Source organism: Sinohyriopsis cumingii, chromosome 3, assembly GCF_028554795.1.
Source record: "Sinohyriopsis cumingii isolate HCF-2022 chromosome 3, ASM2855479v2, whole genome shotgun sequence".
NCBI classification, from domain to species: domain Eukaryota; kingdom Metazoa; phylum Mollusca; class Bivalvia; order Unionida; family Unionidae; genus Sinohyriopsis; species Sinohyriopsis cumingii.
In genome coordinates this window covers 66,148,459-66,166,024 of record NC_142963.1, presented here as the reverse complement: position 1 = coordinate 66,166,024, position 17,566 = coordinate 66,148,459, and the positions used below count along the sequence as shown (strand labels likewise).

The following is a 17,566-nucleotide window of genomic DNA, read 5'->3' as shown; positions in this document are numbered from 1 at the left end:
AGAGCCTGAAGAGAATATGGTCACAGACAGGAGCAACCTAAGATTTGCACTATCTATATGAATGGCTGTTCCTCCTTTTTTATTTTTGCATTGAATCACCATCATATGTCTAATTTTTCACTGTGACAAATTGAGACAGTTTCTGGTACAATAGACACTGATAGTAATAATGATTTGTATAATTAATCTCCCAGTCTCCCTGGCACATAATGCAGTTAGACATAGCTGTTGCAATGCATTGCCTTACATTAGATTTAAAGTTGGAGGGTGAGTTGCCAAAGTAGGTAGGTATTTGTGTGTGTGTGTGGGGGGGCTCCACCAATGGGGATACAATTTATTTTAAGTAGCCAGGTATAAAGTAAAAGTAGCGGGGTAATCACCTGGCTCCTGGCTGATTAGGAAAACTCTTCACAATGTCTCTCTGCCTGTTTGTCCATAATTCATCAGTCCATCCACATTTTCATTTCTGGAGCTCACACTGTAGTAACTCTTAGAGTTCAAGATACATGTATTTCAACCAGATGCATCAATCAAGTTACACTGAGGCACAAAGTGTGTATGTTTGGGTGTCATCTCTGTACCCTTTCAGTCTTGAATCCGGCATACTAACCACTATAGACAACATGAACAGTTTTGTAAATACTGAATGACCCCTGACCTTAATGAAATGGGATGACTTTGTATCTCTCCTTACAGAATAACTATTTTTTTAAACCAGATATAGCTTTTAATTAACAGGCAGATTATATATATATATATATATATATATATATATATATATATATATATATATATATATATATATATATATATATATATATATATCAATCAGAAGAGTTGGGTCTTGAGTCTGCTGTGACTATGTGACTTTTTCCACTACCCACTAAGGGAATTGCTTTCACTCTGTCCCTCACTGATGAAAACTGCCTCGCTTTGAATTTGACATGATGACACCTTTGAGTTACAGTGTACTGTTGACAAGAAATGTTAACACATTGATTCACATGCTGTTTCTTTATCAAAACAGGGCATTTCTAATCAAACAAGTGTCATTTGCATGCATATACATTCCAATAACAAGAGGAGAAAATCTTCATTTTGTTATGAAATACCTGGTCATGGTTAGTGGAAAGCAGGTGATTGTTAAATATTCATATATTTGTGTATGTATATGTGTGTGTGCGTGTGTGCTTCTTAGTTTTGTAAATTTATTGATACATAATCAATTTTCTGCTCTTGCATGCTGACAGTACAAACAGGTTTCCAAATTTCAACCTCCAGTTTTGAGAACCAAATATTTTTTATGCCCAGTTTTAAAATGCTACGGAGAACCCAGATCAAAGCCACAAACATGAAATTTCCAAGAAGCTTATTGATACATAATCACTTTTCTGCTCTTGCATGCTGACAGTACATACAGGTTTCCAAATTTCAACCACCGGTTTTGAGAACCAAATATTTTTTATGCCCAGTTTTAAAATGCTACGGAGAACCCAGATCAAAGCCACAAACATGAAATTTCCAAGAAGCTGCTCAGTGGAGTTTATGCACATTCATAAATGTTGGAATGTTACTCTTTACATCAAATGTCATAAGTTTTTCAAGTTGTCATTTATCTACTTAACTTTTTAAGCTTGTTAGGCCTATTGGCCTGTGGAGAACACTTGTCATGTCATTACAGCTCATTGTATGAAGATAGATTTTGTGCAGACTGCAGATGGATTAACCATGTATTAAGGGACAAGTACAGTTTTTTAAGAAGCAACTGTGCTTGGCTGTCATTGTGTAATCAATGTTTTGCATGTTGTGCAGATGATCATCCCAAAGAGCTCCCTGTGCCTTTCCATGGACACGCCCAGTACTCGCATCAAGTTGGCATGGCACTAACCCCTTCTGGACTGACCCCCAGTAATTCAGGTTAGACACACATTAGCGCTGTTATGATGCTACTCTTCAAGGAATAACTCTAGTGCTTTCAAATACATTAACCCTTGATTTTTATTTCTTTTTTATTAACCATCCTTTTATGTTGATTTTAATGACCTCACCCCACAACATTATGAATGTTGCACGTGTTCATCCGTCCCCTCTAATCAAATCATATACTGTCCCATCAATCACAGATTTGTTCGTGACTGATGCGAGACTTTGTATCAAAAAGACATAGGTGCAGATTGATTTTTAATATACTCTTATAGAGTTTGTCAGAGTTATGGTCCCTGTATAATTTTGAACATTGCCTATGTTTATTGAACCAAGTTTCTTTCAATTGCATGTTGTTGGTTGAGGCATCTGTATCATATAGACGTATTTGTAATTTGTTAACACATTAACCCCTTGCGATGAGTTAACATGGCAGGAGGTAGTAGCCTACTGCCGAGCACTGTAGCGTCACGTTCATGCATGATACACTAAAGTGGGTGGTATTATAGAAAGCTAGATGTAGCCCTACAATGATACCAAATAATCTGGAATATCTAGTTGCACTACAAAATACAGATTAAAACACCTAATTTTTTGGACCCAACTTTTTCTACCCAAAATTTGACCATGGTCAGAATTAGATTTTGTGTCTGGATTTGAGACTTTCTGGTCTCAGATCTAAGGCAAACCGGTATGAACTGCAAACAGACAGATGAACCTTTTCAAAAAGTAGGATAAGATGGGCATTTGGAATAAAGAGTGGCCTCTATACAAAAATAATGGCTGCGTTTAGCAAAAAAAAACCAAACCAAACCAACTTTTACCCTTCTGCTCATGCGTGAGCCAAATAGCCATTGAAAAACAATGTTCTGACACAACTAGGCAGTATGTTATTGAAAGATGACCTGCGAATTCGGATCTATTCAGAAATAGCTTTCAAAATGTGTTTCCTACTTGATTTTCAGGCAAAAATGACAAAAACCTCCAGGGGTTAATGTGTTAACCTTTTTTATAAATGTAAAAACTTCAGTGGTTCCCAGCTTCCAAGAATTCTCTCATTGGACTCCAAAAGTCATTAAGTTCTGATAAAGAATGCTTCATTATGGTATATGATTCTGTCACAGACATTTTAAAGAGGATTTTTATTTTTTTATCTATACCTTTATTTTACTTGTGTTATTATTTAATACATCTTTATGTTCTTTGCTGTAACTTACAGTAGTAAAGTACCAGTGTTGCTCATAGAATCAATTGAGTTGGGGTCAGTGTGTCCACCTCCCCCAGTTTCTCCAATCTGACATGAAAATTTTTAGAGGGACAAAAAGTTGTATTACAGGTTAAGGTAAAAATAAATAAAAGCAGACCTGATAGACACTCAGTGGGAAATATTGTGGGACATGATGCAAAAACATTTGGAACACCTAACCCACACTAAACACTGAAAACATGTTTACTTCTTCTGGAACAGATTGATCTTTCTAACAGTTGTGTAATGTATTGTGGTTTAGTTGTTTTGTCAATTTCAAGTAAGTGCATAACCAAGGCTTAACAATCTGTTCTGCAATTGTGTCGGCAACAGCATCAGTGTCATTGTGAACAATTTGTTATGGCTTGGTTTAATGTTCATACACGGATAATTCATTATGATGCTATGGCAAATAATCATGTCATGTTGTCTCTCCTTATTGGAGTTTGCTAGTGTTTCTTCAAGCCCATTTTGGATTTTGTTCATACATGGGATGAATAATTACGATATTCATTCTGTGATACATTGACTTGCTTGATTATTCTTCGAGATCACTACAAATTTTGCATCATGTTTTTTGCAGACGCTTTTGTTTCTATTTCCTAAACATCCAGATGGATGTCTTCCTACCCTAGATGAATCAATATGAAGCTAAGATAATTTATTCTGTGACATGCTTGCTCAACCATTTGACCTTGGGTTAGTACCACATTTTACGGCAATTTGATCTGGCTTGACGTAACTTTTACTGTGAAATATATTCTGCTGATTTGCTATTAAACCAAATATATACCAGCATCAAATTGAAATACGTATCTTGGTAATTCATGTTTTAATGATCAGTGTTAGAGAATGATTGCTTTTGTTTTTTAGTAGAATGTTTCACGTGTATAATTGAATGAACATTTTGCATGTATTGGCCATTTTTATTCACAGTATTGTTTTTATGAGATTTATTTTTTATGACTTTAATTAGAATGTTCGTCGATTTTGCCCTGGTGGAAGCTGTACTTGTCAAACATGTTGCTTGTCATGTGCATGCCTGTCCATCTGTATGGTCATTTGTCTGTCCACACCCTAGATTAAAGTCATTGTTTAAAGATTTTAAGATTAAACTCCATGTTTTATTTTTCCACTTTCTGAATATATCATGGGTAACAAAGGACCGCTGTTGTATGCATATTAGTTAAGTGCCTATTAGTGGGAACTGAGATAATAGCAGTTTCCTTTCTGACAGTGGCTGTGTTGTCATGCACGGTTTAAGAACTTGGTTAAAGTTCTTGATTTCTTAAATCACTTGATATATTTTCATCATATTTAGCAAAAATCATTATGCTGCTTAAGAAAAAGCATTTTTTAACATGTTCGATCAACATTTTGACATTGTGGTCAAGTGTATTTTATATTTTGCAGCAGTGCTTCTATGATGGGCTCGACATGCAGACCCTGGCCATCTTGTTAACAGTGAATGGCTTAGCTGTGTGCATTTCACTTGGTGCAGAAGAACTTGCATCTTTGCCAGAAAATAATAAAACTGTCATGGAAAGATATTTAAATTTGTCAAAAGGACAGGGCTTAAAAGAAGGAAAAAAATCATTTTGCAGATCATTTTGTGGATCATACTGTGATAATAATTGATTTTTCATTTAGTTTCATGCCCTTTCCAATCACTCATCAGGATGAGTGGATTTGTTGAGCTCAGAATGGTATTTGGGAATCAGTTTATAAATTGTGTTAAATATCCATCCACTTGAGCTCTATGTGCAGTTCATCTGTGTATTCTATACTTCCATTGTAGGTCCACCTTCCCAGAAGTCCTCAAGAAATAGCTCACCCAACATATTTGACAACTCTAACTATGATGCGCTGGAGGGGCAGTTTATGGGGGGATCTCAAGGTAAAAAAAATGAAATATAAATTCTAGTCTCTTTCACCAATTTCTAAGACTTGAATACTGCATCTCATTCATTTAGATGGTGACTATCTAAATGTGTATCTATCCTGTTTACAAAAAGGAAGTGAAAATAGTATTCTCGGAATGCTAAGCAGTGAGATTAATAGTAACAGTCAGGCCTTAGGGCAAGTGGTTCTCTCACTGAAATATATTATTTCAGTTGATATTATAGCAGTGTTTATTTTTTTACCTTGCCTGCAATAATGATATGATGTTTATCTGTTTGCATTTCATAATTCACTTCTGCATACTAGAGTTCTCTAGACTTTGTAGATAGCTTGGGCTAAAGAAGACACATATCAGTTTTCTAGCCAGAAGTCAGGGTCACTATGACTGTCAGAAGAAAAATGTGACTGAAAATGATTTTTTTTTTCTGTACAAAAATTTAGGTTCTTAACCATGTACCATCACCAAAATGTGTGGATGACCTGTATACATTTGGGTAAGAAAGAAGTCTTGTGATTGTGGGTCAGTGGTTCACAAGTGATGGTCACTTGCTATGTCTGAAAAAAGAAAACTTGTTTGCATAGCAACTTATTCTGGACCATGTGCCTTGACCAAAGTTTATGTTGAGTTTACATTTATGGTTGAGAAAACTAACCTATAGTTCACATTTTGACTGACTCATGTTAAGTGTTTGTGTTAAGCTTATGGCCAGCTTGTCTTGTCTACCCTGTGTGTATGTGTGTGTGTGTATATATATATATATATATATATATATATATATATATATATATATATATATATATATATATAATGTTATGCTGAGAATCATGCAAGTTTTTGAGGGGATGCATCTTGATGAGTTTTACACCCTCATTACAGAAATAGGTCACAGTGATCTATATTTGAGACTTCACTAACTTTGCTAAAGTGTTGTTTTAAATTTATTTCTCAAGCTCTGTATATGATAGAATCATCAAACTGACTTACTGTATGCACATCTATTAGCACCAAGTCCTTACCACAGAAGGACTCCACTGTGGCTTATATTTCACATTTTATTACTTCGTTTAAGCATTCAGTTCAGCTCATCTTTACAGCCTAGGTTGTTCTACAGCAGTTTATGACAGAACCATCAAACTAGATTGTATATTATATACATCCCATTTCGGACCATTCCCTTAATAACTAAAGGTCATTGTGACCTATGTTTACCATTTTGGGGGCTAATTTTTTACATTTAGCTCATGACCACATTGATATTTTATCTAATGTATAATACTGCCATACCAGGAAAGATGAAATAAAACCATTGTGTGCAGCTTCATAAGTACTATACCTGCTTCATAAAGGTAGGTCACTGCGACTCGTATTTAATATTTTGCTGACTTTGGATCAGTGTAATGTTTTTGCTATTGCTGAACTCCCTAAACTAGGTGATTTTATGCATCATTCATAGATAGTACCATGCTCAGGCAAAAAAAGGTCACTGTGATCTATATTTCACATGTTACTGGCTTAAGTTCATTTTTTGCATTTACCTATTGACCGCATACTGTTATGGCACGTTCTATGCATTCTGTCTGATATAAAAATTTTCAACTTAGGGATCCTTCTTTATGAGAGCTATTTCTTCATTTCAGTATGATCAGTATCAACCATATTGTATACTTCACTGACCTGGATTAAATTTTATGTTTGATGTTAATTTCAGGGGCAAAGGGAGGTCAGAGGGCCATTTGGTCTAAGGCATTTGCTTTCACATATCACTCACACATCTCAAGTTTGGCCATGTGAGTTTGAGTCTTGGCTTGACCAAAATGAGTATGAGAAAACTTGCCGCTAGCTTCTTGAGGTCTTATACTGAAAAAAATGGCCATTAAACTCCATAAAACCAAAAATCATTTCTCATGATTGCTGATGCTTTAATTCTGAAATTTGTGATGAAATATCTTCTCTTTTACCACCACACTCTTACAGTAAAAGAGGTTCACTGTCACCCACATTTAATCTTTTACTGGCTTTAGTCAAGTTTTCACACTTAGCTCATGACCACACAAGTTTTTGCAAGCTATATGCATACTATCCTACTAAGAATCGTCAAACTTGGATAGTGTATGCATTTTATTTAGTTCTGTATCCTCGGTATTCATTGACTATATGTTGCTACCTGTTACCTTTGCAGGTTAACTGTATATTGTACATGTCAATGTTTGTACAAATTAGGTGACTGAACTGTTATGTTGCATGCTTTCCATGCAAGGGCCTCATATGTAGCGTTTAATTATGGTAATATTGATGTATGAGGTGTATACTGCTCGATGTCACCTCATGATTACCCAGAAATATCTGGCTTTTGGACAGTGATAATAGGCCGAGTTGGAACAGTGCTCTTTGTCTTCTTGAGCATAAGAGCTGGTTGTTTTTTTTTGGGGGGGGGGTATTTAAGTGGTTGACTGTCAGCTATGACAAAACCATATGTCTGACACATTACAGTTTTATTTTGTAATACAAGGTATTGTTGGAAGCTAACAATAATAGTTCACATCAGTCTGATTAAGTAGCAGTTAGGGTGAAAATACCATCACAGAAGAATTTGTATTGATACAAACTGTGATATGGCAGTGTGCTGATTCATACCCATATATTAATATATGGTTGCGTCACCTCTAATTATCTATACACTAGCTTCATTTAACAGAAAATCGTTTCAGTTTGGTTAAATGGTTAATGGCACTACAACGAATGACAAGCTATATTATGTTGAGACAATGGGAGTAAAGGGTTTTGCCTAGAGAGGCACATCTGAAGCTGACACAGCCTGGGATTTGAACTCGCATTCTTCTGACCACTAAGCCATTATGGCTTCATCAGGAAACAGGTCATAACCGATCACTTCAAACATCTGGTCCTTTTACCCTTGCAGGGAATCATGTGAACATCGGCAACTGAAAATTAATGCAAAATCATAACCCTGTCTCGGTAACTTTTCAATGCCTCACTATAAAATACAATACACTCTGTTCTGTAGCTTTTGAGTTGCATCTGAAGTTTAAAAATATGTTTGTGTTGTAGACCATAAGCATGTTTTGGTCCTTTGTAGTAATGTTGTCCAGAGGGATATAGCTGTCATGACCATGGGTGAATATTAATCTGTTGCTCTTTTTTTTTTCTTTCAAAAGGATCTTCCACACCTCCAGTTACCTCTGGACAGAAATCTGCAGGAGGCACTCCAACAAAACGAAACTACCCTCCAGTGGTAAGTGTTTAATGCATATTCCAAAGATCCATAAACTCTACATGTCACATAGCTGCCAACCCTCACGAATTTGGTGGGAATTTCACGATTTTTTCAGCGATTCACGGATTCACGCCGCAAACCAAAAATTCACGAATTTTCCAATTCGCAATTATTTTTAATCTTTAATAAAATAACTGATTTCTTGTTAAGCGCTAGTCGTGATATTCGCAGTTGCCGAAACGGTCCAGTACTGCTGGTTGTGAAAATAGTAGATCTTGGCCGATTAGTACAGTTGGCCCAGTAGCAAGCATTTTAGCCTATTTTAATCTGTATGTATAAGAGTAGTTTTACAAATGCTTTTGAGAGAAACTGGGCCTAACCAGAATTTTGCTCTGCACATGCGTCACCAACACTGATTTGATTTACCGTTCAGCATCGCTTGTAAGATCTTGAAAATGTCTTCACCACCATGGAAAAAGAAATGCATTGCTCAAGAAGTGAAGTTTAATTTGGAATATATAAAAAATTGGCAGTTCATTCTGCCATTAAACATTGATATACACCATGCTTTTTGCACTCAGTGTGCCATCGCAGAGACGATGTGAGGAAGCACATCGGTTGCAAAAACCATGTAGAAGTTGGGAAAATTAAGAATTCACAGATTTCATCTCTGGAATATTTTAAGCCATCGGCGGAAGACATGCAAGCTACCAACGCTGAAGCATTGTGTGTGAGTTTTCTTGTCGAACACAATCAACTTTTATCAGCTGGAGACAATGCTAAACATTTGTTTCGACAAATGTTCCCTGACTCGAAAATCACTTCCAAATTTTCCTGTGGAAGAACCAAAAGTGCTGCAGCTCCTGTGCATTCCTCACAACAACAGTGAGAGCGAAAGAGTATTTTCTCTAGTGAGGAAAAATAAGACAGACTTTAGGGCCTCCTTAGCTGCAGACAATTTGTCAGCAATTTTAGTCACCAAGATCAACCAGCAGGCAAGAAGTCTGAACTGTTTAGAAAACAAATTTATGATCAAGCAGTTGAGGAAGTTCAAGTATGCCACAGTATCATGTCTTGATAAATAAATATTTCTGCATATATGTAGTGTTTTAGTTTTATATTGCGATCTTGATACAGTGTAGTATTGACGGTCAGAGTGGATGGAGTTATTGTCATGGTATTTTTCACTAATTCATGTCCATATTCACGACTTTTTATCCCTATTTTCACTAATTGTGAGCCTGGAAGGTTGGCAGCTATGATGTCATACAACAGATGAACTCAAATGACTGTTTGCAAACTTGTCATGTTAGAGATAGGATATAAGGTACTTATAATTATCCCTTGCAATTGTTTGGACAGACCCTGAAATGTGTACTTTGACAATATTGGGATTTCATTTGTATTTTGCGTTTATTACCATCATGCTTGTGTTTCAGCCATCATCTTGTTCATTTTTCATTTACTGTTGTAGAAATGCATTCTGATTTGGTATTAACACTTCTGTCCTTCATACCATGTACTTTTTGTTTGACTATGTGTCAGACTACATTCAGTCTAAAATATATGTAGTCTTGCAAGAACAACTGACTTTAGTTGTCATCTTCCAAGACTTGTTTGAGGATCTGATGTAATGAAACTTTACCATCAGGCTTGGCCAGTAGCCTCGGCAAATCCAGAATGAAAATTACACATTTTTCAGCATGTATGAAATTGAAATATAGTATTGGGGGGGGGATTTGTGTTACAGAAACACATTTTTGAATGTTTCAGTATTAAATTTAACAAATATCTAGCAGTCATATAATTATGTAGAATTAATGTCTGGCAATAGAGATTAGAATTTTTGGATCTCACTAGCAGTCATATGATTATGTAGAATTAATGTCTGGCAATAGAAATTGGAATTTTTGGATCTCACTAGCAGTCATGTGATTATGTAGAATTAATGTCTGGCAATAGAGATTAGAATTTTTGGATCTCAGATATGTTCATATTATACCATGGTTTGTACAACCTTGAAAAATCTATGAATTTGTGTTGCAGCCTTGTAAAGTACTTGAATTTTATTTTAAGTTGTCTTTTTTGTATGGAAAAGTCCTTTTTTTTATTTGAAAAAACAGTTTTTCTCTCAAAGTTGTTTCACTTTATCTTGAAGGTATACAAAAAGTTTGTTATTTACTTATTTTCCAAAAATAATGAATAAACAAAAGTGATAAAATTTGATAAAATTGGTGGGATGATAAGATATGGCAAGTTTCCACATAGAGTAGCATCCCTTTACTGTGTGGCTGTCTAATTAGTTACATGTCTTTTCATCTGCTTTTGTAATTATTTATGCAGTGGCAAAGAAAATAACACCTGGAGAAAGTTCAGTTTCCATAAGAAGAAAAAATACTCCTTTAAATCTTTGGTAGCACTTGAAATCTTTTGAGAAACAAGTCATTTGGGCAGTATGAACCATTTATACCCTATATACTCGCTTATAGGACGAGTACAACCACAAAAGTGCAGAGACCCAGATCTGCTAGCACATAATGCATCAGCAGATCTGGGTCTGTGGAGTTTGTTAGGAGTAATCATTAGAACAAACAACATAGACCCAAATCTGCAGGTGCATTATGTTATGGCAGAACAGAATCTTTGTTGTTTGAAGTTTGACTTGACTTATAAGTGAGCACATATATTATTTCTCAAAAGAAGTTGAGAAACAATTAAGACCCACTTGGATTTATTCTCCTGTTACCTTGAATTTAAGATGTTAAATAGATACGGTAGATATGTGATGTTAATTAATGGCAATCCATAAGTAATGATATGAGCAATTGACCTTTTCATTTGTTTTGGGGATAGCTGATATGCATAACAATACATCTGCTACACTAGCAATAATTTATAGCCATATAAAATGTATAAATATACTCATAGGAAAGATGATGCCTTGTACATGCTTACCTTAAAGTGGAGCACATACTTTGATATACATCATCCACCCTTCCAACCATGTGTCATTTTTGGTTTCTGAATTTAAAAAAAGATGTTAAATAACTGACTGTAACTAAACATTGTGGATGGCTTGCAATTGGAATAAGTAAGGAGCTTATTGAATTGGGGCTTGGAAGGTCAAAGGTCAAATTCACTGATTGAAATGGGGAGAAAAGTTTTTTTTAAAATTTCATTTCATGCTATGTACCTTAAAACAGTTTTATGGATGGCTTACGTTTGGGTAGAAAAGAAGCCTGTTGAGTTTAGGGTCAGAAGGTCATGGTAAGGGTCACTGAGACTGAAAAATGATGGAATAACAAGTGACGAAATTTTAACAACACAACAGGCAAGTTTTGCTGTACTTTACACTTTCTTTCATTCATAAGGCTACACTCTATTCCCTTGATAACTTACACCTGGATAACTCACAAACCCACTTATAACCTGGGGCAGGCATGAATGCCATTTTTTCTAGAAAATGTCAAAATACACTCTAATTTGTTGAACATAAGGGATTTGCTCAAGGATGAGGATAAGTTTCAGTCTTACTTGCAGTGAAAGCATTGCATCAGTATTTCACTCATAAAATAGTTCTTTCAAAATTGGTTTTGAAGTTGATGATTTTTGCTTAAATCAAATGCCTACTTTTTGATCAAAAGGAATATTTTTGTTGATCAAAAAACATTGATGTAGTACACAATGAGGCACACCTGTAACTGATGTGTTTGAACTTGGTGGACTTGCTTTTCATGATCTTTTAGAGATTGATTGTTTTGAAAATGTAGGTAATTTATAATGAAAAGCGAACAACTTCTTTAGAAAAAGCAGTTTATTGACAACTATTCTCAGTGCATTATAAAATGTGTATTTGGCCATTCAGAGCAAAGCTACCCCTTACCCCCATCACATAATGTGGGTATGTGAGAAAGCTGGCCAGTAGCTTCTCGTGGGTCGGTGGTTCTTTCCAGGGTTTTCCCTGGTTCTTCCTCCACCATTAAAACTTGCCGCCATGTATAGCCTATCATGTTCTGAAAACTGGCGTTAAACCCTACAACAACTACAACTACCCCCATCACAGTCTTCACAATGTCCAGACAGTATGGTACCCCGTCTTCACTTAATATTTAAAGGTACCGCAGTAATTTGTTCACTTGCTTTGGTGTTTTTGATCCTCATTATGCACAAGTTATCTAGAGATTGATGTATATTGTAAATTTGAGAATTTGATGCAACTGAAGAAGAATTTCTCTTTATAATCATGACAAAATTTGGGCCTGGGTACTGATTAATATCGGGATTTTCACTTTCTCTTTATCAGTTTTGCCTGGAATTAACCAGGGGCTTAGCTTGAATTTCAACAGTACAGTACACCCCTATTTTGTTGTTAAAATTTGATACCTCAACTTCCCACTAGAAATTCCCATCAATATTGTTTGCATAACCAACTGTTACGATTTTAGAGGTACCCTGCCATGCGTGCAATTCCTTTTTATCCTCCATTTTGGAGACTGCAAAATTTCCATCAATCTTTTTACAGGTGACCTGCACAAGTATGTTGTAATATATTCCTGTTGTTGTGCTCACTATGTATATTATTTTTTTCCTTTAGACCAACATGATGCCTCCAGGACCACCCTCGTCACAGCAGTCTCCATTTGTCCCCCTTTCTGTCCCTGGTCAACCTCCACGAGCAGGACTATCAAACTCTGGACCCCCAACCTCAGGACTACCACCTCAGCCAAGTGCTCAGCCTGGGAGATTTCCTCCCCCACCAACATCAACCAGTCAGATGCCGCCTTCTAGTCATCAACCATGGTTCCCAGGGTCTGGACTTCCTTCTCCATCTTCAACCACTCAGCATTCTGGATTACCTCCACCTCCTCCTTCAGTCAATCAGCAGTCTGGATTCCCTTCACCCCCTTCCACAATCAATCAGCAATCTGGATTCCCTACTCCTCCTTCCACAATCATTCAGCAATCTGGATTTCCTACTCCTCCGTCTTCAAACTTTCAACAGTCCAGATTTCCAGCTCCAACTTCAGCTAATCAGAGACCAGGATTTCCAGCACCCCCATTATCAACCAATCAGAGGCCAGGATTCCCTCCCACCCCATTATCAACTCCCCAGCAACAAGGATTTCTTACACCCCCATTTTCAACTAATCAGCAACCTGGATTCCTTCCACCCAATTCCTCAGCCTACCAACAACCAGGGTTTCCTCCATCGTCTTTTACACATCAGCCAGGATTTCCAGCCACTGCACAAAATCAACAAACAAAGCCTGGATATTCTCCACAGATGGGGTTATCTTCCCCTTCAGGGCAAGGGCATATTGGTCAGTATGCACAACAACCAGGAGCCAGTACATACCAAGGGGGAGTAAGCACTGTTGCATCAGGAATGGGAGCCCTCTCATTGCAGGTAAGCACAGGTAGCATTTTTGTGTGTTGAACAAAGTTATTTTTAATTTCAAAATTTGTATATTTATATCCCCTTACTTGGTACAATTGACAAGGTAGTCCAGTTGACCAACCTTATGTAATGAACACCTCGTCATAAAAAGTCAGATAATAGGCAGATAGGTTGCAAATGGGATAGGTGGCATACATAGAGAATAGTTAGTAGTGGCTTTAAATATATAGCTGTAAGTTGCTCCGAAATCGAGGAAGGTGGTAGAATTTTTCACTTTTTATTCTGTAGAATATGTGTGGATATGTGAGAAAGCTTGCCAGTAGCTTCTAGTGGGTCGGTGGTTCTTTCCGGGGTTTTCCCGGGTTCTTCCTCCACCATTAATACTGGCTGCCATGTATAGCCTATCTTGCGCTGAAAAATGGCGTTAAACCCTATAATAACAACTAGGGCATAACCGACTTTTGATCCGGAAATCGGATTCCACCAGATAGTATGAACTTCCGATTAATCGGAGTCAGACAAGGCAGGAACGACCGATTCAGATAATAAAAATAATAAAGTTGAATTTCTATAGCACCGTGTCTAACACTGCGTGTCATTCGATAGTGCGTTAATAAAGTTAAATAAGAAGTCAGAAAAGTCCAATATGGTCAACACAACGGGGTGAAACGATAATACTTGAGTTAGACCAAAAGATTTAAATTTATTAAAATATATAATACAGTCCTACCCGTTTATGTCAACATCCTCAATAATGAAGGCATAATATTGAATACATTGACACATGCTAATGAGGTATTAAAAGAAAATGATTCCGCAAGAGGCCAACTTTATAGGACCAAACAAAAGCCTGTTTTATTTTTATTTGACCGCGACATTAAAGCATGGCGGCAAGATCAACTAATTGTTGAATAAAGTACAGGATGGAACTGGCCGCTTGCCGACATAAATGATTAAGGCGGGAAAATAAAAGCCTGGCGGCAAGATCAACTAATTGTTGAACAAAGAATGGGTCGGAACTGGCAAAAAAATAAAAAATTTCATGGATTCTTTGTGGCTTTGAACTTCGTTGCATTTTGCTATAGTCCTGCCATATCCTTCCCCTTGTGACATCGGTGTGATATGCAAAACGTGTGTAACACGGTTTAAAAAGTTGATTTGAAAAACCTTTTAATTTAGCATTTCCGATTAATTGAATCGTATCCGGAATCGGAAAAATTTCATGCCCAAAATCCGGAATCGGAAATCAGTAGTAAAATGCTAATCGGTTATGCCCTAATAACAACAACAACAACTGTAGAATATGAGATATCAAAGATGTATGATGAGAGAGGAAAGGATAGTACAGTTAGGGAATATGTTATTGCAGTGATGAATCACTTTTAACACAGTTGCAAATGTTTGTGCTTTTGTAGTTGTGAAAGTGCAAGTATTGGCTGTAAAATTGGACCTAACAAGTAAGTTATTTGGACACCTGCTAAAACTCTTATATAACATCAGGATTAGCCAAAATGATACCAAGATATCAAGTGAGATTGAGCCTGCAGAAGCTGCTGTCATTTATTATCTTGTAATGTAGCTTAGTTCATTGGCTTCATTTCCCAACACCTTCCTTGTGCTATTGGCTCACAATGTTTTTAGCAATATGCAAGTTCTGCATTCTTTATCATTTTGTTTTGATTACCATATTATCATTCATTATTTAAATTCTATGGTACATACATACTTGTACATGTACTTGTTTATGTAAAGTACATATACCTGTCCATCTCTCGTTATTACAATTTCAACATAAATCAAACCTACAGCACCTGATGTCTCTCAATGCAAGGGATGCTACAGACAATTCAAACAATGGAAGGTTGCTGCGTAAGAGTAAATTTATCCATCGTAGACCATGTACTTTCCTTATTTTCTGTATTTGTCATCTATGACACATTTAGCAGAAAACAGATGGGTTTCTTTAATTTGAAACTTTGCCTTAGAGATTCATTATAATGATAATATGGTTAGCAAACAATTCTGTACTTTTAAAGAAAATGGAGCAAGATGTTCAGTTCAGCAAAACAGGTTTTTACAGTATGACTTTACAAATTTGAAGAAAAGAAAGAATAGAGACTGAGTATATAGTCAGGCTCATTGCAGAATTTGTGGACATCACAATCATTTAGTGAAAGTTGGACATGTGGACTAGTTAAAGTGATTACTGAATATAAATTATTTGTCGTGTTTTATGTTTGTATTCGGGTTTTAATCCATGTGGATTTTGTCACTTTTTGTCAAGAATTGTGACCTGCAGATCCAGGTTAGTAGCAAATATAAGTGTACATATTTCATACAGTATACTATAATTATGGCTTGTAATATATCCAGTAAATCTTTTTATTGCTGAAGAATGTGAGATTATTTCAGCACTTAGCAGTTAAAAAGATATAATAGCCGTATCCTGGATTTCAGGAAAGTCATTGTAGACAGTAGTGTCACTCCCTTTAAGGGACATTTTAAAAATTGACTTTAATGCATTAAATTAAGTGGAAATGAGACATTAGGTGTACATAGTGGTAAGTTTAAAGAACAGCCTGTTTCAGGCAGGTTTTAGCAGACATTTGCCAACCTTGAGGCATGCCTGAATTGAGAATGATATCTTAGTATGGACATTTTTTTGCAAGATTTTATTACAACGAAGGTTTGTGCATAATAGCTTATGTACAGGTCTTATGACAAATATGAATAACTATCAACCGGTGTTGTTTTCATGTCAGCAGGGTGGCAGTAGTATGGTAATAAACCTTCTCCAGCAGAAGAAGCTTATTCCTCCCAGTGGAGTGGAGACACCATCACCCAAACTGAACTTAGATTACAAGAAAGTCAATTGTGATCCAAGGTAACCTGACATCATTTTCTCAACAAAAAAACAGATTCCATCGCATTTTCATAAAATAATTCATTTTATCCAAATCCAACTTAACTTGGATTTTGCTCAAGTGGCTTTTGACAGCAAACTATTTTTCACAAAAAATGTACTTTTCTAATATTTAAAAAAATGTATTACAGAAATGCAGACATCTGTTACAGAAATTGTTTAACTGGAGAGAAATATTAGCAACCATCATTTTTTAAGCATCATGTTATAATAGGCCTTATAGAAATCTATGGACTTGTGGATGTTAATAGAAAGAAATTCCCTGCTTGGTGTTTCTTCTCTACCTTATATACTCACCTGTATGTCAAGGTCTGCCATGTATAATGTGTCAGCAGTTCAGAGTCTATGTTTGTTCTACAGATTACTCCTAACAAACAGCATAGACCCCAATCTGCAGGTTCATTATATGACTACATCTGAGTCTTTGCAGTTTGCTATTAGAACCAAACTTAGAAATGAGCATATTTAATAATTGCATTAACATCACCATTAGCAGCGATTCCATTTATTTCATATTATCTCATGTTGGAATAAATCAATCAGTTTTCATTTCATCTGTGCTGACATATAATATGCAAGCACATGTTGCTTTTCATCATGTGGGTGAAACTACCACCCAGAAATTTGCTTGTTGCTGAAGGTTTCTGTAGCTAATGTGCTTAAAATTTGTTGCTATTATGATGTAAAATTTATGTTGGTAATATGCTGAATTTTTGTCACCATTCTACTAAAATGTTATGTTGTTGATATGCTGTAATTTGAAGTGAATAATATGTTAAAATTGTATGGTATAATATGTTACCATTTTATCACTAATATATGAAAATTGAATGTTGGTAATTTGTCACAAATGTGCTAAAATTTGCTTCCAGTACTTGAAAATTTGACATTAAGATGCTGCTGATATGTTAAAATTGTATGTCAGTAATATGCTAACA

The 17,566-nt window shown here is 36.0% G+C and overlaps 1 protein-coding gene across 4 annotated transcripts in view; it reads left to right on the top strand.

Annotated features, from left to right (window-relative positions):
- The window catches only part of LOC149803011 (protein transport protein Sec24A-like), a 63,540-nt gene that overhangs the window by 12,700 nt on the left and 33,274 nt on the right, over positions 1-17,566 (top strand). For 2 of the 4 annotated variants that reach the window (XM_089952565.1, XM_089952563.1), the window contains exons 3-7: positions 1,813-1,917; positions 4,968-5,066; positions 8,249-8,325; positions 12,902-13,714; positions 16,468-16,589. In XM_089952565.1, the coding sequence (XP_089808691.1) occupies positions 1,813-1,917; positions 4,968-5,066; positions 8,249-8,325; positions 12,902-13,714; positions 16,468-16,589 (1,216 nt within the window). The remainder of the gene's footprint in view (positions 1-1,812; positions 1,918-4,967; positions 5,067-8,248; positions 8,326-12,901; positions 13,715-16,467; positions 16,590-17,566) is intronic. The other 2 variants (XM_089952564.1, XM_089952566.1) reach the window with 2 other exon arrangements.